General features: G+C 39.2%; 2 protein-coding genes across 5 annotated transcripts in view; one reads left to right on the forward strand and one right to left on the reverse strand.

The window, feature by feature from the left end:
- Window positions 1-5,295, reverse strand: part of LOC139748287 (transmembrane protein 135-like) — a 63,223-nt gene extending 57,928 nt beyond the window's left edge. Inside the window, exons 1-2 of one of the 4 annotated variants that reach the window (XM_071661271.1) lie at window positions 5,163-5,295; window positions 4,288-4,433 (exon numbers count right to left, since the gene is read on the reverse strand). The gene's annotated coding sequence lies outside the window, so the exon portion shown is untranslated. Of the gene's footprint in view, window positions 1-4,287; window positions 4,434-5,046; window positions 5,068-5,162 lie in introns of those variants that run through there. The other 3 variants (XM_071661272.1, XM_071661273.1, XM_071661274.1) reach the window with 3 other exon arrangements.
- Window positions 5,296-6,360: 1,065 nt separating this feature from the next.
- Window positions 6,361-21,564, forward strand: Bet1 (blocked early in transport 1). The gene is made up of 4 exons (XM_071661030.1): window positions 6,361-6,509; window positions 8,578-8,696; window positions 11,893-11,949; window positions 20,648-21,564. The coding sequence occupies exons 1-4, from the start codon at window positions 6,491-6,493 to the stop codon at window positions 20,801-20,803; spliced, it is 351 nt and encodes a 116-aa protein (XP_071517131.1). The 5' UTR covers window positions 6,361-6,490; the 3' UTR covers window positions 20,804-21,564.
- Window positions 21,565-24,211: the final 2,647 nt, after the last annotated feature.

Here is a 24,211-nt window from a genome sequence, read left to right on the forward strand (position 1 = left end):
ATGTTATATGGTTGCGAGGCAAGGGCTATAGATAGGGTTGTGTGAAGGAGGGTGGATGGGGATAGGGGAGAAAGAATGCTTCCCATGTATTCCCTGTGTGTCGTAGAAGGTGACTAAAAGGGAAGGGAGTGGGGGTCTGGAAATCCTCCCCTCTCATTTTTTTTTAAATTTCCAAAAGATGGAACAGAGAAGGGGGCAAGGTGAGAATATTCCCTCAAAAGCCCAGTCCTCTGTTCTTAACACTACCTTGCTAATGCGTGAAATGGCGAATAGTATAAAAAAAAAAGAAACGGTAAGACTGGTGTGGTAATAAAAAGAGTGTGGTTGAGAGAGCAGAAGAGGATGTTTTGAAATGGTTTGGTCACATGGAGAGAATGAGTGAGAAAAGATTGACAAAGAGGATATATGTGTCAGAGGTGGAGGGAACGGGAAGTGGGATACCAAATTGGAGGTGGTAGGATGGAGTGAAAAATATTTTGAGCGATCAGGGCCTGAACATGTAGGAGGGTGAAAGGCATGCAAGGAATAGAGTGAATTGGAACGATGTGGTATACCAGGGTCGACGTGCTGCCAATGGATTGAACCAGGGCATGTAAAGCGTCTGGGGTTAACCATGGAAAGTTTTGTATGGCCTGGATGTGGAAAGGGAGCTGTGGTTTTCGGGCATTATTGCATGACAGGTAGAGACTGAGTGGGAACGAATGGGGCCGTTGTTGTCTTTTCCTAGCGCTACCTCACACACATGAGGGGGGGAGGGGGATGTTATTCCATGTGTGGCGAGGTGGCGATGGGAATGAATAAAGGCAGACAGTGTGAATTGTGTGCATGTGTATATATGTATGTGTCTGTGTGCGTATATATATGTGTACATTGAGATGTATGGGTATGTATATTTGCGTGTGTGGACGTGTATATATATACATGCGTAGGGGGGTGGGTTGGGCCATTTCTTTCGTCTGTTTCCTTGCGCTACCTCACAAACGCGGGAGACAGTGACAAAGCAAAATATATAAATATATATATATATATATTTCTTTTTTGCTTTGTCGATGTCTCCCGCGTTGGCGAGGTAGCGCAAGGAAATAGACGAAAGAAATGGCCCAACCCACCCCCATACACATGTATATACATACGTCCACACACGCAAATATACATACCTACACAGCTTTCCATGGTTTACCCCAGACGCTTCACATGCCCTGATTCAATCCACTGACAGCACGTCAACCCCGGTATACCACATCGATCCAATTCACTCTATTCCTTGCCCTCCTTTCACCCTCCTGCATGTTCAGGCCCCGATCACACAAAATCTTTTTCACTCCATCTTTCCACCCCCAATTTGGTCTCCCACTTCTCCTCGTTCCCTCCACCTCCGACACACACACACACACACACAGAAGAAAGTTAAGAGTAAATGTGAATAAGAGCAAGGTTATTAGGTACAGTAGGGTTGAGGGTCAAGTCAATTGGGAGGTGAGTTTGAATGGAGAAAAACTGGAGGAAGTGAAGTGTTTTAGATGTCTGGGAGTGGATCTGGCAGCAGATGGAACCATGGAAGCGGAAGTGGATCATAGGGTGGGGGAGGGGGCGAAAATTTTGGGAGCCTTGAAAAATGTGTGGAAGTCGAGAACATTATCTCGGAAAGCAAAAATGGGTATGTTTGAAGGAATAGTGGTTCCAACAATGTTGTATGGTTGCGAGGCGTGGGCTATGGATAGAGTTGTGCGCAGGAGGATGGATGTGCTGGAAATGAGATGTTTGAGGAAAATGTGTGGTGTGAGGTGGTTTGATCGAGTAAGTAACATAAGGGTAAGAGAGATGTGTGGAAATAAAAAGAGCGTGGTTGAGAGAGCAGAAGAGGGTGTTTTGAAATGGTTTGGGCACATGGAGAGAATGAGTGAGGAAAGATTGACCAAGAGGATATATGTGTCGGAGGTGGAGGGAACGAGGAGAAGAGGGAGACCAAATTGGAGGTGGAAAGATGGAGTGAAAAAGATTTTGTGTGATCGGGGCCTGAACATGCAGGAGGGTGAAAGGAGGGCAAGGAATAGAGTGAATTGGAGCGATGTGGTATACAGGGGTTGACGTGCTGTCAGTGGATTGAATCAAGGCATGTGAAGCGTCTGGGGTAAACCATGGAAAGCTGTGTAGGTATGTATATTTGCGTGTGTGGACGTGTGTATGTACATGTGTATGGGGGGGGGGTTGGGCCATTTCTTTCGTCTGTTTCCTTGCGCTACCTCGCAAACGCGGGAGACAGCGACAAAGTATATAAAAAAAATATATATATATATATATATATATATATATATATATATATATATATATATATATATATATATATATCCCTGGGGAAAGGGGATTAAGAATACTTCCCACGTATTCCCTGCGTGTCGTAGAAGGTGACTAAAAGGGGAGGGAGTGGGGGGCTGGAAATCCTCCCCTCTCGTTTTTTTTTAATTTTCCAAAAGAAGGAACAGAGTGGGGCCAGGTGAGGATATTCCAAAAAAGGCCCAGTCCTCTGTTCTTAACGCTACCTCGCTAACACGGGAAATGGCGAATAGTTTGAAAAAAAAAAAAAAATATATATATATATATATATATATATATATATATATATATATATATATATATATATATATATGTGAGAAACTGCAGAAGCTGGTGACTGAGTTTGGTAAAGTGTGTGAAAGAAGAAAGTTAAGAGTAAATGTGAATAAGAGCAAGGTAATTAGGTACAGTAGGGTTGAGGGTCAAGTCAATTGGGAGGTAAGTTTGAATGGAGAAAAACTGGAGGAAGTAAAGTGTTTTAGATATCTGGGAGTGGATCTGGCAGCGGATGGAACCATGGAAGTGGAAGTGGATCATAGGGTGGGCGAGGGGGCGAAAATCCTGGGAGCCTTGAAGAATGTGTGGAAGTCGAGAACATTATCTCGGAAAGCAAAAATGGGTATGTTTGAAGGAATAGTGGTTCCAACAATGTTGTATGGTTGCGAGGCGTGGGCTATGGATAGAGTTGTGCGCAGGAGGATGGATGTGCTGGAAATGAGATGTTTGAGGACAATGTGTGGTGTGAGGTGGTTTGATCGAGTGAGTAACGTAAGGGTAAGAGAGATGTGTGGAAATAAAAAGAGCGTGGTTGAGAGAGCAGAAGAGGGTGTTTTGAAATGGTTTGGGCACATGGAGAGAATGAGTGAGAAAAGATTGACCAAGAGGATATATGTGTTGGAGGTGGAGGGAACGAGGAGAAGTGGGAGACCAAATTGGAGGTGGAAAGATGGAGTGAAAAAAATTTTGTGTGATCAGGGCCTGAACATGCAGGAGGGTGAAAGGAGGGCAAGGAATAGAGTGAATTGGATCGATGTGGTATACCGGGGTTGACGTGCTGTCAGTGGATTGAATCAGGGCATGTGAAGCGTCTGGGGTAAACCATGGAAAGCTGTGTAGGTACGTATATTTGCGTGTGTGGACGTATGAATATACATGTGTATGGGGGTGGGTTGGGCCATTTCTTTCGTCTGTTTCCTTGCACTACCTCACAAACGCGGGAGACTGCGGCAAAAAAAAGAAAAATCCTCCCCTCTCGTTTTTTTTCTTTAATTTTCCAAAAGAAGGAACAGGGGGCCAGGTGAGGATATTCCAAAAAAGGCCCAGTCCTCTGTTCCTAACGCTACCTCGCTAACGCGGGAAATGGCGAATAGTTTAAAAGAAAAGAAAAAGATATATATATATATATATATATATATATATATATATATATATATATATATATATATATATAATTTTTTTTTTCATACATATTTGCCATCTCCTGCATCAGCGAGGTAGCGCTAAGACCAGAAGACTGAGCCTTAGACAGAATATCCTCACTTGGCCCTCTTCTCTGTTCCTTTTTTAGAAGATAAAAATATAAAAGAATTTGCGTGCATCTAAATGTAATGATTTGCTAAGGCATCAGTGCATTCCAGTGATAAAAAAATATATGATATTACAAAGTCTGTGTAGGTAGGAATTGCACAGGTTAAACATATGACATGAACTTTGTAGGATGAAACATTTTTCAAGGACCTTTTCATACCAAGAAATTTATTTTTCATACATTCTAATCATGAACAAATCCAGTTACACTTTACATGCATCCCAACATGCACTTTTAAGGAAAATATATATACGAGTAACTTTTGAATTTTAGATCAGGCTCTGGAGCAGGATGATGTGATATGTCCACCATGAGCACCGCAAACATCAGGCCCTTATTTACATCGCCAATACCTGCACCCTCACCTGCATCACCAGTACCAAGGTTTTAATGTGTAACACCATCACTAGGTCCCTCACACTTCTGATCAGCTCCTGTCTTGGCTCCTGCTTCACCACATTCACTTGCACAAGGATTTACAGAAACAGCACATCTTCCACCCTCACATACCCTAAAACAAAGACAATAAGGAAAAAAAGAGAAAAATTAGTGTTGAAAAAAAGGAGTGTTTTATATATAAATAAGGAACAAGCAGGATGAGTTACATAATGCCCAATCAGATCAGACTAAGGTATAAGACAAGAAATGTCCTGTATAGTAAGGAAAGCAAGCATCTTTGCACAATCAAGTTTGCCGAGGCCTATATCACTTATATCTTGGTTGATTTATCATCTTCATATGATTGTCTTTTTTCATTTTATGAGAAAATTTTCTTAACTTGAAAAACACCCATTTTTCGAAAACATTCGAAAAGCATGGCGTTAGATCACTGGGATGGAGATTACACTAAATAAAAAAAGTATGCGAAAAAAGGCAGAAAAGCAGATAATTGTTCTTATAAACATAAATTTCATCAGTCAGAAGAGTCTACTACATTAATAGAGTTGCACTTTGCCGATCCCACAACAATCAACTTCGATTTCAGTGGAAATCGTTGTTTAGGGATACGAGTCTTATTCTATACTCCCTGTAACTAGTTTATCACTGTTAACTGAAGCTTATAATATTCCAAAGGTAGTAGAGTGGCGGGACTAAGATGGTACAACACTATTATCATAACTTACGGATGGGTGGCACATGGTGGCCGGTATGACTTCTGCCACTAGTTACTGAAAAGAAAATTTTGACCCAACAAAATTAGATATATAAACTAATGACAGAACATGGGAGGTAAACTAACCCGCTTCAGGAGATGAAATAACTTCATTTGGTTTCCCACAACATGATAAAGATTGTTGCACTTTCCGATAAACTTTCACAGATTTCATCGGGACAGATTACACGTCAGACTCGGACGTCACTGAAGTAAACAAAACTTTCGAACAACGTGGAGATAGACATTATATAAAATCTGTCCCAAAAACCTTTTCTCAAACTACCCATATTAGTAAAATGTAAATATTGATATCTTTTCTTAATATGAGATAGTGATGGTAGTATCTGGGTAATGGTTGATCCCAATTATTCTAAAGCCAAAGTTGAAGTCATAATTCGGACAAATTTCAAGTCTTCTATCACGCTATCGTTATCTCCTTCAGATTAATGTACTCAATTACGGGACATTGAAAATATAAAGAATGTAGATGAGCAAACGCAAATAGAAGGTGAGTTGAATTCATGAATCATATATATAAAAGGACGGTGTTGAGAATGTTCAAAAGATGGATCAAATTATTTATATGGATTAAGAAGAGTAATGATTCCATGATCAGGACCTGTGGCACGCCACTGATGGCTTCAGTCCCTTGTGACACGTGTCCTTTGTGTCTAGATACACACAATCCATAAACCTTTCTCCTTTGTCTACAATAAGAGCTCACTCTCTCGGAGGGACTATATCTGAGACTCTAGTTGAGAGGATATGAGGTTCATGGAAGTTTGTGAGCTTTGTTCCACCTGAATCCGTGTTATCTCTTGTTTAGGCAGTCTCTCCTTTGCAATTAGTCAACCATTTTTGTTTTTTGATTACATTTGCCAGTGTTTTATAGACCACACTCGCGAGCGAGACTGATTTGTGGTTCAGCGTTAATTCCCTGTCTCTTTTCCTCCTCCACTCTTCCTCCAGCATATTGAACACCATTTTAAGTGGCTTACCATCTGTATTTGTACACTTCTTTACCATTAGATAAAAATCATAAGAAGTAGCTGTCTTAGCTCCTTACTATGACTTTAACAATTATGAAATTAAAAGGTGAATAAAGATAATCGTTTCCCTGATTTTTTACTACTCTCAGTTAAATCTAATGATTTTTTCAGATTTGGTTTCTTAGCTTACAAAGGTGTTGTATGTGTTGTATAGAAAGGGAGAGAATAGTTAAATGGAAAGTAGACGGTAATGTAACCCCGTAAAGAACATATTTTGATTGTTGTGACGTCATCTGGGGACGGTAAACAAGTAAACGTGATCTTTGAACGTTCTGTCACTGACTGTTCTCTTGAGGTTCTCTCCTCCCTAGAACAATTATATAATACGCCATCTTTCCCTGCAGTCACATAAACAAAGTGAAAATGAGACGAGCGCAGAATGGTAAGTTATAGGTTCATGAGAATTTATTTATTGGCCATTACTTTTATTTCAGAGCGATACCCTTGGCTGTCGGATTATGTTGGTACAAAATTCACCCGGTCACAGCATGGCAAGGGCACCTGTCGGTCGGTAATAGCCCATTCTGTACGTGCCATATGTTGACACAATTCGTGTTTGTCTCTCTGAACATATGGACATGTTTTATTGTGTAAGTCGTGTGAAATGAGAAAATCTGCCTGAATATGTGCTTGCCGGGTGACGAACTGATATGGTGACGTTAAAGACGGAAGAACAAATTCCCAGGGTAAGTTCCCAATTTAGCGAAGCACCGAAACTAACATTGAATATTATGTAAATTTGCTGTGCTTTGGCACTGTAGTGTTTAGATGGTAAAGTTTCACATCGGGGTTTGAAGCATTCCGTTGTATTATTTAGTAGAATATATGGCAGTATTGTTATGAGTTACAAATTTCAGACAATACGTGGGACTAACGCAGAAGTAAATCAGACATGAAAAAATTAATGAGAAAAATCTAACTTAACCTAACCTTAGTAGCTAATGATTTGTTAGAAATATACTAATGTGACAAAACCTCCAAATATGCAGAAATTATCCTAGATTTATTAGATTTACACAGTGTGCCATCCAGATTACCTACGTTTTGTTCAGATGAGCTGGCAGAACAATTGGTATAAAGAAAAGATTCGTAGCCAAAGACATATATAGTTTTTCTCGACCACTGATGTACATCGTAAATTACTAGATTTAACTTCTGTTTCTTCTATGACAAGATATCACTTTATTAAGGAATGACAAATGAAAATACACAAGATTGTAAAGACGCAAATAGAGATACAAAAGATTATGGTGGGAGTTTATTGGGAATATAGTTGAAAGTGCTAAACAGTCTTTTAACGTTGTTGCAGGCATTGCTTTTTATATGAAGTCCACCTTGTTCCACGTTTCAAAGTCTTCTGAAGATGATTATGTAGTCACAGTATATTTGTTTTCATGTAATGAAATGTATTTTTTTTGCTTGTTGATAATGATTTTGACCCCTTCTCATTATTATAGCCATAGAGATGATGCAATTATTGTTTGTATATTTGATTATTCTTCAAAACTTGCATAAAGCCAAGCACACACACACACAAACATCCATAAACAAGTAAAATGATGTTATTTCAACTTGGCAATCTTAGCTCTGCCTTATCATTAATATGACTATCATTGAGTGATAATGACATGATGTTTTTTGTATTATTTGATGAATACCTTCAGGATGGAAAAGTTTTGTTGAATCATAGATTAATGATTTCGTTTTTCCTTGACAACTTAGTATAATAAACCATCCCCAGTACCGTATCTATATGTTTAGGACAGTAAGAGAATTCTGCACTCATGAGTCCCCTTCTCCTGATCTCTTAATACTATCATGTAGCCTTTTAAACCCTTGTAAACTATAAGCATTCTCTTGTCTCATTGGTTAATTAATTCCAGTGATCCACCACTCTAACACTAAACCAGTAATTATTAACTTTTTACCTAGCTTTCAGTAATGGTCTTTGGATGTTAAACTAAGTGGGAAGTAACACTAGTAACATCAACAAATTTTCCTAAGTGTCATCATTGTTGATCGTAGACCCAAGATATTTGGACTCCTTTTGTCTAAACTGAGGGACATCTAAACTTTTATTCTTTCTAATTTACCTATACCTCCCCTACCTGCCCTTTCTATCCACCACATAGTAGAGGTTTCTAGAGAAAATTTGCAGAAAAAGGTATGAAAGATCATTTTTAGTCCCTCCCAGACCACCTGTCAAGAGTTACATAGCACATTGGTGCTACTGTCTCTTTCCACAGTGCACCATCTTCGTGACTGTTGCCCCCTTGCACTTGTCCATGAGTTGTGGCTTGGCACCATAACTGTATGGAGCCCATCCAGATGTGTACAGACCCTTATGGGAACAATCCCATTGCAGCTGTTGTGAACCTATTTTGCCTTAGTTTTTATCTGTATATTTTCAGTCTTTGGCTTCAGATAATTCAGTAAACCATTCTTTACAGCCCATACAGGACCTTATGCATATAATCCTTATGGAAACAGTAGTGACTCTCAACATCTCGCAGAGGAAAATGAAGAGATGACATCACAGCTGAAAGATAAGGTCAAGGCATTAAAGTCGGTAAGCTTGAATCAAGTATGGTACTTCCACCTAGATACTGCAACTTGTTTTTTTTTCATTTTTTGATTTTTTTTTTCTTTTTTTTTTTTGCCGCTGTCTCCCGCGTTTGCGAGGTAGTGCAAGGAAACAGACGAAAGAAATGGCCCAACCCACCCCCATACACATGTATATACATACACGTCCACACACGCAAATATACATACCTACACAGCTTTCCATGGTTTACCCCAGACGCTTCACATGCCCTGACTCAATCCACTGACAGCACGTCAACCCCGGTATACCACATCGCTCCAATTCACTCTATTCCTTGCCCTCCTTTCACCCTCCTGCATGTTCAGGCCCCGATCACTCGAAATCTTTTTCACTCCATCTTTCCACCTCCAATTTGGTCTCCCTCTTCTCCTCGTTCCCTCCACCTCCGACACATATATCCTCTTGGTCAATCTTTCCTCACTCATTCTCTCCATGTGCCCAAACCATTTCAAAACACCCTCTTCTGCTCTCTCAACCACGCTCTTTTTATTTCCACACATCTCTCTTACCCTTACGTTACTTACTCGATCAAACCACCTCACACCACACATTGTCCTCAAACATCTCATTTCCAGCACATCCATCCTTCTGCGCACAACTCTATCCATAGCCCACGCCTCGCAACCATACAACATTGTTTGAACCACTATTCCTTCAAACATACCCATTTTTGCTTTCCGAGATAATGTTCTCGACTTCCACACATTCTTCAAGGCTCCCAGAATTTTCGCCCCCTCCCCCACCCTACGATCCATTCCGCTTCCATGGTTCCATCCACTGCCAGATCCACTCCCAGATATCTAAAACACTTCACTTCCTCCAGTTTTTCTCCATTCAAACTCACCTCCCAGTTGACTTGACCCTCAACCCTACTGTACCTAATAACCTTGCTCTTATTCACATTTACTCTTAACTTTCTTCTTTCACACACTTTACCAAACTCAGTCACCAGCTTCTGCAGTTTTTCACATGAATCAGCCACCAGCGCTGTATCATCAGCGAACAACAACTGACTCACTTCCCAAGCTCTCTCATCCCCAACAGACTTCATACTTGCCCCTCTTTCCAAAACTCTTGCATTCACCTCCCTAACAACCCCATCCATAAACAAATTAAACAACCATGGAGACATCACACACCCCTGCCGCAAACCTACATTCACTGAGAACCAATCACTTTCCTCTCTTCCTACACGTACACATGCCTTACATCCTCGATAAAAACTTTTCACTGCTTCTAACAACTTGCCTCCCACACCATATATTCTTAATACCTTCCACAGAGCATCTCTATCAACTCTATCATATGCCTTCTCCGGATCCATAAATGCTACATACAAATCCATTTGCTTTTCTAAGTATTTCTCACATACATTCTTCAAAGCAAACACCTGATCCACACATCCTCTACCACTTCTGAAACCACACTGCTCTTCCCCAATCTGATGCTCTGTACATGCCTTCACCCTCTCAATCAATATCCTCCCATATAATTTACCAGGAATACTCAACAAACTTATACCTCTGTAATTTGAGCACTCACTCTTATCCCCTTTGCCTTTGTACAATGGCACTATGCACGCATTCCGCCAATCCTCAGGCACCTCACCATGAGTCATACATACATTAAATAACCTTACCAGCCAGTCAACAATACAGTCACCCCCTTTTTTAATAAATTCCACTGCAATACCATCCAAACCTGCTGCCTTGCCGGCTTTCATCTTCCGTAAAGCTTTTACTACCTCTTCTCTGTTTACCAAATCATTTTCCCTAACCCTCTCACTTTGCACACCACCTCGACCAAAACACCCTATATCTGCCACTCTATCATCAAACACATTCAACAAACCTTCAAAATACTCACTCCATCTCCTTCTCACATCACCACTACTTGTTATCACCTCCCCATTTGCGCCCTTCACTGAAGTTCCCATTTGCTCCCTTGTCTTACGCACTTTATTTACCTCCTTCCAGAACATCTTTTTATTCTCCCTAAAATTTAATGATACTCTCTCACCCCAACTCTCATTTGCCCTTTTTTTCACCTCTTGCACCTTTCTCTTGACCTCCTGTCTCTTTCTTTTATACATCTCCCACTCAATTGCATTTTTTCCCTGCAAAAATCGTCCAAATGCCTCTCTCTTCTCTTTCACTAATACTCTTACTTTTTCATCCCACCACTCACTACCCTTTCTAATCAACCCACCTCCCACTCTTCTCATGCCACAAGCATCTTTTGCGCAATCCATCACTGATTCCCTAAATACATCCCATTCCTTCCCCACTCCCCTTACTTCCATTGTTCTCACCTTTTTCCATTCTGTACTCAGTCTCTCCTGGTACTTCCTCACACAAGTCTCCTTCCCAAGCTCACTTACTCTCACCACCCTCTTCACCCCAACATTCACTCTTCTTTTCTGAAAACCCATACAAATCTTCACCTTAGCCTCCACAAGATAATGATCAGACATCCCTCCAGTTGCACCTCTCAGCACATTAACATCCAAAAGTCTCTCTTTCGCGCGCCTGTCAATTAACACGTAATCCAATAACGCTCTCTGGCCATCTCTCCTACTTACATAAGTATACTTATGTATATCTCGCTTTTTAAGCCAGGTATTCCCAATCATCAGTCCTTTTTCAGCACATAAATCTACAAGCTCTTCATTTCCATTTACAACACTGAACACCCCATGTATACCAATTATTCCCTCAACTGCCACATTACTCACCTTTCCATTCAAATCACCCATCACTATAACCCGGTCTCGTGCATCAAAACCACTAACACACTCATTCAGCTGCTCCCAAAACACTTGCCTCTCATGATCTTTCTTCTCATGCCCAGGTGCATATGCACCAATAATCACCCATCTCTCTCCATCAACTTTCAGTTTTACCCATATTAATCGAGAATTTACTTTCTTACATTCTATCACATACTCCCACAACTCCTGTTTCAGGATTACTGCTACTCCTTCCCTTGCTCTTGTCCTCTCACTAATATAAAGCTATAAATATGTTGCATAGTATCAGAATTTCATAGAAAAACAGATATTAAAGTTGCATTTATATGTGTGGGAAAAATGAAATACAGGCGTTATATGAGAAGTTTTTATTAACTTTATTAATTACTAATGCACAAATTTTCTTTCCAGTTGACAATTGACATCGGAAATGAAGTAAAAAACCAGAATACCTTGCTGAGTGATATGGTAAGTTTTGCCATTCCAGTACTGTACTTAGACAATATGATTATCAGTCTTACAAATGAGTGCAGTTTAGATTTGATTTATCTGTAAAATTTATTGTGTAGGAAACTCCTGCCCTACTACTGAAAACCAAAGTGAATGATACTACTTTCAAAAATTTTTTTAGTTATTTTTACTGTGTTGGCTGTATGTATCTTTATTCTGAATGGAATGCAGTCAGTAAGCAAGGGAAATTAGACAACCCACTTGGCTTTGAGAATGATATTGCAATATCTGATAACATGTGGGTTAACCCATCATGTTCTCTTAAGGATGGGATCACTATGTTGGATCACTGGTTATCATTATCTCCTTAGTAGATTGGAATGCTTATGTTATAAATGCAAAGCTGTCGGTGGACCATGTTTTATATAAGGCTCAATGAAACATTGAGAAGCTCATCCAGTAGTTTTTTACTCATCAACTTGATAGTTGAATGGGTACCAATTTCATTAGGAGTCGGTTCAATAATTGTTGTAGGCCTAGTCACGTGATATATTGTAGATCTTGTCAAGTCTTCCGGAATGCCTTTTTCCAGGAACTTTTGACAGAGTTTCAAACTACCCTGGGATTACTTTACATTTATCATTCGTTCCAGCACAACCCAATTCGAGTCTTACTCCAGAAATGGGCTTTTCACTTTTGAGTGTCAATGAATTTGCTCAAGCATGAGTTTTTGTTACACCACCATTGCATAGCAGGTTACTTTTGTGGACTACCTTGTATTTGTGAAAAGATTAAACTATGATGATGGCTGCAATGCAGTTGTAAACATCATATGATGTTGATTACCATTTATAGGTAAAACTTTTCACTGCCTTTTGCAGTGAGCTTCATGGAAAGACTGGCATTTTTTGTTGTACAAGTCATTGATGTTTATGTTCTCAACTAAACAATTCCCTGAACTAATTATCATTTATGAGCGATACCCATAAAACCTTAACTTACCAGCAATATGGCACACCTTTTCATGATGGATATTAGACTGATTCAGCAGCTGTTGCCATTTCATTGGTAAATAGATGATACTTAATGATTCTTACTGAGAATGTGGGTGGTGATGGATTGAGGCAGGTTGTGATGGGATGGGGATGGAGTGAATTGTTTATCAAGCCTTCCAAAGTAAGTTTATCACTTTCAGTATATGATATTTACATTTGTTTTTTTTTTTACTTTTATACTACTTTTTTTGATGCTTTCAAGTAAGATAGATCTCACTTTTGTGGCATATTAAGAAAATTAAAACTTGGTGTTCCTTAAAGATGGCCATCGGAATACATTAAGAATTTGGTTTTGTTTTGCCTTGATATCGTTATAAAAGGCAGCATAACTGAAAAATCTCACAATGCAATTAAATTTTTCATTGATAATTGAATAGAGAATTTGAAGAATATATTTTTTCAAATTTAATGCTGTTATGAAGTTTTTGTCATTTTACTAATTGCAACCCTAATTCTCAGATGTTGAGATGTTGATGTTGTGAAACATCACTCTATGAGCTGGCTTTCTGGGAGGACCTTACGTGTATTTTGGGTGAAACTTTGGTTGATAATACAAGAATGAGTAGGATCTCAATATAAGGTGTTATGATTGTATCTTTCTCAACTGCTGTTGGTTGTAAATCTGGAAGTAATACTTTGGGATGTGACAAAGCCCTAGGATCTACTGGTACATTAGCTGTGTTTCCAGCGACTTATGTGTTGGCCCACGATCTAAGTATCGATCTAAGTATATGATGAAGTTCCAAGGTGTTCCAAGTTAAATTGTATTTTTAGCTCAAAAGCACAGCAGCTGGTAGAACCTGTGCATGACATCTTTGGCAATGATATGACCCTCAGCAACATTCCTCAGACTAAGATGGAACCAACTGCTAGTTCCTGCTTTGTGCTGTCATTGTGACAGTTTATATTTTTTCAGTGGCCATTAAACTTAAGACGGTGTGAAGTAGTGCATTATAGTGACCACCACTCTTTCATTTTTTGTGCATGTTCTCTTTTGTATGAAATGTGGAGTGTGTTACGATACTCAAACTAGTATAGAAGTCATTGTATTTACGGATATGAAAGATGAGCAAGAGGACAAGAGAAAGAAATAAGCAAGAAATGGCCCGTATAGACTGCTGCAAGGTAAGTCCAAAAGTAGAAAAGGATAGCATGAAGATTGCAAAATAAAACTGCTCTAAGATAAAGTCAAGAGAGGGAAAGTATAACTAAAAGAAGAGCACAAGTGACAGCTGATGAAACTAGTTCCAAACATTAAAGATAGAGAAAGGATAGGTCAAGATAGGGAAAGCACAGCTAGAAGAGGACAAGAGACAGCTGATGAGATTGCAGCCAGACAAGAATGAAATTGTGGCAAAGTAACCTGAAGAAGAATCCAAGCATTGGTTGCAGATGGACAGTTGTGATGAATCCTGTAATGATAAAATATGTGAGCTAGATTTTTTATCATAGCATCCACTCTGCATTTTTTCAATTATATAATGTTGACAAAACATGGGTACCTAAGCTTGTACAGACACACACACACACACACACACTCGAGCATAGAAGAGGTCCAAGCAGTGATCCCTGCTTTTTCAAGATTGCGTGAGGTTTATAGCTCATGAAACCTATAATGTACAAGCAAAGAGGTTGGGAGGTAGAGTATGAATGGATCCCTGAGTGTATCTGCATTAAATACTGAGTTTTAGTGTGGAAAATTATGTAAGTTAACTGGGGTGTGGGAATGGAAGCTTCCTAGGCTCAAATCGAATGAAGGCGTGTTGCCAACTTCAGTGGATTAGTATCTTTACTTTCTTTTATTTTCTCCTTTTAAGGAGACACAGTTTGTAAAAGAGTGGATAACACTGTGAAGTGAGCAAGTACAGTAAGTTAGTGCATAAAAGTGCAGCATGCCAAAGGGAAGCAGAATTTTTCTTTTTTAATGTAACCAGTAACTTGTCATTAAACATCCATATTGTTCAGAATTCTAGGATAATTTACTCTAGTAATCTTCATTTCTGTCGTGTATTGCTTTTGTTGATAATTTAAGAACTCCAGCGCTTTCTGAGCCAGGAATGACTAGTATGGACTTGGTTACAGAAACTTACCAAAACTAGTCAGTCAAAACCAGATCTGCAAAGAGGAGGCCAGAGATGAAAGCAAAGAAGAGACTAAATATGAAAACACCATAGAGCAAATGTTTGTGGATGTTATGAGAACTCTTGAAGGAGCAGGATCAGAGGGTAACACAACTAGAACTAGACTTATGAAAACTGAGGAAGCATATCAAGGGTCATGGAGTAATGAGATTAGAGAGGAACAAAAATAAAGCTAAGCATAGGGGATTCAGGAGGCATAAAACCAAAGGAAAGAAGGAGAAGCCATTAAAAAGCAAAGTCTGATGAATCTTATCTGGATGTACTAGAGGCTGTGCAGTCAGAGGAGAGAACTAAAGTGCATGTAGGAGCATTATTGGCAGCCATTCAGGTAGGACAAAAGCACACAAAGAATCAATTTAATCAACATCAACAGTTGTTCAGGTAGAGAAAAGGACTGAAATACACACGCACACTTACACACACGTCAATAGGATATTCATCATACGTGATAAATCAAAGGAAGAGAGGGAGAAAAGCAAAGAAAAAAGTCAGTAGAAAAAGAACTGGAGATGCCACATGTGGCAAGAGGATGGAGCATCATTGCTAGAACTGCAGAGGGGGCATGAGTATGAGAAGATAGCAATATCAGACTGAAAATTTTGTATTTAGATATTGATGGCTTTATAGTAAGTGGTAAAGAGCTGGAATTCAAAGATTGCAGAAGGGAAAATGCACTTGATATTAGAGTTGTGGAAATCAAGCTTACCAGAGAGGTTATCACCTGTGCCTCCAATAAGGGGTACATGATAGCAGGAAAGGAAAGAGAAGGCAAAGGAGAGGGAGGATGAACCTTCTTAATAGAAGAGAGCCCAAAGCTTCAAGAAGCAGTGGAAGATGGCTCATTCAGACAATACATAATGGGAAGAATAACATTAGGGAAGAAATACATAGTAGTGTTATTGTCATATAATCCTATAAATAAATTGCAGTGTGAAGCATCTTGTGCATTAAAATGGTTGGTTCTTATATTTTGAAAGAGAAGAAAGCCGAAATTCTTGTCTCAAATAAAGAAAATGAAGGTACATATCAGGTTTCTAGGTGCACTGGGAGCTCAGAATGCACAATCAGGCAGCTGCTTCCTGCAACACCACCTCATCAGTGCCTCACCTCATTCAGTAGATCAAGACCCTTTTGGAACCAAAACATGCATGTAGAATACTTCATGAATCATGCTAATTCCGTGTCCAGGATTCTGCAGATGGTAATCACGGCCAAAGAAGAGATTACAAACTTATAACGGGTAAATGTGACAAAGCCTCTGAAAATGTATAAGGAAGTGGGCTAGTCCCATATAACTAAGGCATCCAGGAACAGGTGTTGAACTAAAAACAGGTATCACTAATGAGTGTGGTTTATATGGTTCCAGAAAATATTGTTAGAAAACAAGTGGATGCATTCTAGTGAAAGAATTTCTTAAGTGAGAGAGACCATGGGTTTAGGGAAAAGAGGTCATGAGTTTTATTAGAGAGTGAGCACAGTTGTGGACAAAAGGGAAGGCTGGGTGGACTGTCTTTATCTGGACCACTAGAAAGCATTTGACACTGTACTGCATGAGAGGCTGATTAAGAAACTGGATCATCAGGCTGAAATAAGGGGAATTCCTACAATAGAGAAAATTACCACAGTGGGAGGGAACAGAGGATTCATGTTAGAGGAGCCTTTACCAAATGGGTTGAGATGACCAGTGAAGTGCTGTAGGGTTCACTTCTTTGACTTTTGCACTTTTTGATCTATATTGATGACTTGCCTGAAGGTGTGAAATTCTACCTGAATATGTTTGTAGGTGATGCAAAGGTCATGAGAGACGTGAAAAGCAAGGAAGCTTGCATTAGCCTACAAGTTGACTTCAGACAAGGTCAATGAATTTTAACGAGCATTTATTCAAAGTAATGAATGTGTGACAGAGCGAAGACAGTTCCTCTATGATTATTCCTTAGCTGAAAATGAACTTGGTGATTGTGTGTGTGTGAGAAGGGCTTGGATGTCAGATGTCATCCCAAACCTGCTGTCAGAATCTCATTTGAGGAGAATAGTTAGGGAGGCAACCTGTCTGCTGGCAAATATTAGAATAGCTTTCAAGTATGTGGATAAGGAAATATTTAACAAGCTGTTCATGTCCTACCTAAGACCAAAACAAGAATATGCTTCTCAAGATTGGTCACCAAACTTAAAGAAGAACAAAGAACTCACAGAGAAGGTCCTGTAAAGGGCAACAAGATGCAACCAAAATTAAGAGAGCCAAGTTACAACGAAAGGCTAGTGGCTTTAGATTTACCCACCTTGTAAGAGTGAATGGTGATCTGATCACAACTTTAAAGTTTTTAAAGAGATTGACATTGCAGACAGTGGACAATGAACATGAAATTAAGTAAGAAACACTTTAATAAGGATTAAAGAAATACTTTTATAACATAGGAGTGGTGGATGAGTGCAATAGAATGACTGAGTATGACATGGTTAATGCAGGCAGCATACACAAATTTAAGAGTGTATAAATCCCTCCCCATACATTGCAAATAGGTCATTACTCATTCATTGTCATGCATGCATAGGCCACATGGGATCAGACCTGTATAGGCTGTGGTTGTGACTGTCCACCCAGCTGTTTATCTTCCCCTAGGGGTTGGTTGATGAAATGGGTTACCTCACATAGGCTAGGTTACCCTGGTGTTTGTGAGTGCATTGCACATGACAGCTAAAGACTAAGTTATTAGTGAAAGAGAAAAGAGAGGCGTTTGAACAGTACTTACAAGGAAGGAGTGCAAATGACTGGGAGATGTATTAGAGAAAGCAGCAGGTCAAGAGGAAGGTGCAAGGGTTGAAAAAAGAGGGCAATTGAGAGTTGGGGTGAGAGGATGTCATTAAACTTTAGGGAGAATATAAAGATGTTTTGGAAGGAGGTAAATAATGTGTGAGAGACAAGAGAACATATGGGATCTTTGGTGAAGGGGACAAGGGGGGGAAGTGATAACAGGTAGTGATGGAGTGAGTATATTGAAGGATTGTTGAATGTGTTTGATGATGAGTGGCATATGTAGGGTGTTTTTTTGGGATGGTGTTTGAAGTGAGAGGATTAGGGAGAGTGGTTGGAAGAAAAGAGAAAAGAGGTGGTGAAAGCCTTGCGGAAGATGAAATCTGGCAAGGTGATGGGTCTGGATGGTATTGCAGTTGAATTTATTAAGAAAGGGGGTGATTGTGTGGTTGACTGGTTGGTAAGGATATTCACTGTATATATGGATCATGGTGAAGTGCCTGAGGATTGGTGGAATGCATTTATAGTGCCATCGTGCAGAGGCAAAGGGGATAAAGGTTAGTGTTCAAAGTGCAGAGGCATAAATTTGTTGAGTATACCTGGAAAATTGTATGGGAGGGTGTTGATTGAGAAGGTGAAGGCATGCACAGAGCATCATATTTGGGAGGAGCAGTGTATTTTAGAAGTGGTAGAGGATATGTGGATCAGGTTTTTACTGTGAAGAATGTATGTTAGAAATACTTAGGAAAACAGATGGATTTGTGTGTGGCATTTATGGATCTGGAGAAGGCCTATAATAGGGTTGATAGAGTTGCTATGTGGAAGGTGTTAAAAATATATGGTGTGGGAGGTAAGCTGCTAGAAGCAGTGACAAGTTTTTATCTAAGGAGTAAGGCAGGCTTTCATGGATCTGGAGAAGGCCTATGATAGGGTTGATAGAGATGCTATGTGGAAGGTGTTAAGAATATATGGTATGGGAGGTAAGTTGCTAGAAGCAGTGAGTTTTTATCAGGTGAGTAAGGCATGTGTATGAGTAGGATGAGAGGATAGAGAGTGGTTCGAGAGTGAAGGATGGTCTGTGGCAGGGGTGTGTGATGTCATCATGATTGTTTGATTTTATGAATTTGTTTATGGACTCTTTCCAAGACTCAGGAGAGAGGGGGTGAGCATGCAGTCTTGAGGGGATGAAAGTGCCTAGGAAGCGAGTCAGTTGTTGCTGGTTAAGGATACAGTATTGGGGACTGATTTGAATGAGAAATTAAAGATTGTGACTGAGTTTGGAAGTGTGAGTGAAAAGAGGAAGTTGAGAGTTACTGGCTTTACGGGCAAAGATGGGTATGGACAATGATAGTGTGGTTGGTGCAGTATGAACAGGAGGCATGGGACTTCAACAAAAATGCTACATAAAGAAAAGGGTAGATGTGTTGCAAATGAAGTGTTTGAGGACATTGTGTGGTGTGATGAGTGTTGATCAAATAAGAAAGAAAAGGTTAAGAGAGAGAGGTGTGGTAATAGACTCTTCAAACCCCTCTGTGTTCTTCTGTGACTGCTTCATATACCCTGGTTCAGTCCATCAACAGCACATTACCCATTTTATATCAGATTGCTCCAATTCATTCTGTCCTGTGCATGCCTTTCCCCCTTCTAGAAGTTCAGGCTGAGAGCACATGAATTCATATTCGCTCCATCCCTTTATCTCCAATCCATTCTTCCCCTTCTTGTCATTTCCTTTTTTGACGCATATTTTCTTTGTCAGCTCCTCCGCACTCATACTCACCATATGTCCAAACAATTTCTGTACACCCTCTTCAGCCTGGCAAACATACTCTTCTTGTAACCACACCTTTCTCGTACCTACCCTATCAGAATATCTTGCTCAGTCCTCACTCCAACATAGTCCTCAAACACTTCATTTCCAACACATTCATTCCCTTCCATACACTCTTATCTATAGCCTATGCTTCACATCAAGGAAACAGATGAAGAATGGCCCAACCACTCACACATATATATATACATAAACACCCTTACACGCACATATTCATATACATATATACACATGCACATATTCGTACTTGCTGCCTCCATCCATTCCCGTCGCTTCCCCACCACACAGGAAATAGCATCCCCCCACTTCAGTGGGGTAGCATCAGGAAAAGACAAAAAGGCCACATTTTTTCACCCTGAGTCTCTTACTGTCATGTGCAATTCACCAAAACCTCAGCTTCCTATCCACATCCAGGCCTTGTAGACCTTTCCATGGTTTACTTCAGATGTTTCACATGCCTTGATTCAGTCCATTGACTGTACGTTGATCCAGGTATACTACATCGTTCCAATTCACTCTGTTCCTTGCACGCCTTTCACCCTCCTGTATGTTCAGGCCCCAGTCGCTCAAAATCTTTTTCACTCCATTCTTCCACCTCCAGTTTGGTCTCCTGCTTCTTGTACCTTCCACCTCTGACACATATATCCTCTTTGTCAATCTGTCCTCACTCTCCATATATCCAAACCATTTCAACACACCCTCTTCTGCTCTCCCAACCACATTTTTTTTATTTCCATACATCTCTCTTACCCTTTTATTACTTGCTCGATCAAACCACTTTGCACTTCATATTGTCCTCAGACATCTCATTTCCAAAGCATTTATAATTTTTGATATCATACCTTTCTCCATTCTTTTTTATATGGAAATCTTCATATTTCACAGAGTGAAACATCATATTTATTTTATATTGTTACTCAGTTTTTTCGATCCATTTCAGGATGATGACTTCCAAAAATCAGGCAATTTCTTGGAGCGTAGCATGAAACGTTTAGGTATCATTGGTAAAGGCTCACAAAATTACCACATACTCATACTGTTCTGTTTCTGCTTTGTTGTATTCCTATTGCTGTGGGTGGCTTTAAAATTTAGGTGATCAGGCTGTATGAATTGTAGTGTATTTTTCACTAAAGTGTATTTTGATGCCTCTTTGCTATCGGTAGATTTTATACATGTTGGTATATATTTTGGATGTATATCAGAATGTAGATTAATCTTTTTCACTCAATTCTTCCACCTCCAAGGTTTTTATGATTAGGCAAAATTGATAACATTGTATTTGGTAGATTCCCCTTCATCATATAAGGTACAGTAGTGTGTGTGTGAAACATTGCCTTTAATGTGTTTCAGAATTTTGTCATATGTTCTTGTCATTATATTGTTAAACTTAAGCCCTTATTTCGTATGGAAAAAACACTAAGTTATTGTGCCTCTAATGAAACAAAATTAATTTGTAATTCAAAACTTGTTTTCACTTCACATTAATGATACATGTTTTGATTTAGAATTTTTTGCCTGTATGTTAGTTTTTAAATTTTTGTTGGTGATTAGAACATTTTATTTGAGGCATTTTGTTTTGATGAATTTGAAATTCCTTTTAAATGCTGAAATTGAATTATTTGTTGATTTAATGGTACAAGTAAGCTGTTTCATATTTGATCATTTGCTGTTGAAATATTGGTATGACCTAAAATGGGTATCTGCACTCTCTCTTTAAACTCGCTCTAAGAAATTTATTTTGTGATATTATAGAATAAAGATGTCTTCCCAATAAGCCTTTTAGGTTGTATATTGTATTAGGTAATGCTAGATAGGCTACAAGAAAATATACAAGACAACTCCTTGTGAAGTTATTAACCCTTTGACTTTCAAATTCCTGACTGCATACCTACCTGTCACTCTGGTTCAGGGAAATTCTCAAATGTCCTAAAAAAATGTCTTCATGAGTTTGTTTACTGGAACATAATTTTCCAACTTTCAGCCTGTGCTATGAGTCCTTTAACTCTCAGAATTTTAACAGTAGGCACCAGGAGTCTACATATGAGTGTTGAAGTTTCAAGAGCTTCGTTTAAATCCCCCGCCAACATTTTTATATTTGTATGACTGCTAAATGTCACCTTGGTCAGTAGTAGTGGCTTATTCAGACAATGCCTTTGGAAGCAGTTCTATTGTATGTATGAATTTATTTGCATGTGGTATTTATGTTTTAACTTCAGCATGGTACCATGACCATATGAGTTATGTTCGTTTTCTTTTTTGTACATATCCTTAACTTTTCGTGTATTTCTTTCATGGATGCTGATCAGTTTCATATTTGATTATACTTTATGAGGCTTACCCTTTACTCAAAGCTTGACCCTTCCTTCATTGCCTCTACTGTGATCTTTATGCATTAACATAAACTCTAAACTCTGGCCATGTAACTTATGTTAGCTTGCTTGTACATACATGACACTGTTACATCTATTTCTTTCATTTCTTTAGTAAGAAAAAAAAAATTGAGGACTTCTTGTGGAGAAAGTGACAGCAGAATTGAAAGTTACTTGGCATTTAACCCATGAGCTACAGTTACTCCAGATATTGAGTGTGCTCTATTTTTTTTTTTTTTATAAAATAGTTTTTTGTGTTAATGATTTCCAGAACAATTGATATACAGGGACTTCTTGATTTATGCCATTTTTAGAGTAACATATATGGTCCATTTACACTTTTTTTTAATTTACATTAGCTTTTTTTTGGAATAATGTGTTTATCATTGGTCTGGCAGTGCAGTGTTGTGGCAGTGCCAGCACCATACCAGAACTGTGTTTACATGTGACATGCAACTTCTACCTTGCAGTCCTCCATGTGTGTTTACAATCTAGAGTTACAGAGTTCTACAGTATTATGTTTTACAGTATAATATATATTGCACATGTTTTGCTTCTTGCATCATGTCACCAATGCTTCTTTAAAGTTCTGGTACTATTGGTGCTAAGAAGCATAAAGCCATCACTACTGAGGTTGAAGTGGATGTGAATATATGTTATAAGAGAGGTGAAGGAACAGCTGATAGAAAATGTGCCCGTGGATTTAGTGAATGTACTTTTCAGAATACTTATGATAGTGCAGTGACTATCAAGAAGAGTGCCAAGTGTGGGACATTAATCATTGTATCAAAGTCCTCATATCCCTGAAGTTTGATTGTGGACAATGGAACAGATTTTGAGCACATCGATCGAACAAACTAATGAAAATGTTCCTGTTGCCATACTCATGATATAAGCAAAGGCCCAGAGTATATCTGATGAGTTGGCAATAGGAGCAGCGAAGACATTCAAGTAAGTTCTGGTTGGTTCTCAGATTTTAGGAAATGCAACAATTACCATGACATTGAGATGATTGGTGAGGCTGCTTCTGCTGATGTTGTAACCACTGAAATTTCCTAGGAACGCTCAAGTCTGTTATCAAGGAAGGAGTTATTCTAATAAGCAAATTTTTAATGTGGGCAAGACCAAATTATTTTGGAAGAAAATTCCTTTGTGAATGGACATTTCACGTGGGGGGCAATGCCAAAGGTCATTTCAAGTTCAAATAATTTATGGTCTCATTCAGAAAATCCCAGGCAGGGCAAGAGAGAGAGAGAGAGAGAGAGAGAGAGATAGAAAGAGCCTTTTTATGTGTACCTCTGATGAGATTTAGCCTGAGTGGCATGACTAGCATGAAGCAATCTTTACCCTGGGAAAGGAAACACATTACCTCACAGTTATATCTAGAAAGTGCTGTTGTAACTTTGAGGTAAGTTAACAAAAATGAAATTTCCTTTTGTGTTAGCGAGGTAGCGCAAGGAAACAGATGAAAGAATGGCCCAACCCACCCACATACACATGTATATACACACACACACACACACACACACACACACACACCTATACATTTCAACGTATACATGTATATACATACACAGACATATACATATATACACATGTGCATAATTCATACTTGCTGCCTTTATTCATTCCTGTCGGCACACCACCACACATGAAATGGCAACCCCTCCCCACACAAATGCGCGTGTGAGGTAGTGCTAGGAAAAGACAACAAAAGCCACATTCGTTCACACTCAGTCTCTAGCTGTCATGTATAACGCACCGGAACCACAGCTCCCTTTTAACATCCAGACCCCACAAAACTTTCCATGGTTTACCCCAGACACTTCACATGCCCTGGTTCAATCCATTGACAGCACATCAACCCCAGTGTACCACATTGTTCCAATTCGCTGTATTCCTTGCACGCTTGCATGTTCAGACCCTGATCGCTCAAAATCTTTTTCACTCCATCCTTTCACCTCCAATTTGGTCTCCCACTTCTCCATGAATATGTACATGTGTGTATATGTATATGTTTGTGTATGTATATGTATGTATAAGTTGAAATGTATAGGTATGTGTGTGTGTGTGTGGGCGTTTATGTATATACATGTGTATGTGGGTGGGTTGGGCCATTCTCTTGTCTGTTTTTT

Source organism: Panulirus ornatus, chromosome 73, assembly GCF_036320965.1.
Source record: "Panulirus ornatus isolate Po-2019 chromosome 73, ASM3632096v1, whole genome shotgun sequence".
NCBI lineage: Eukaryota > Metazoa > Arthropoda > Malacostraca > Decapoda > Palinuridae > Panulirus > Panulirus ornatus.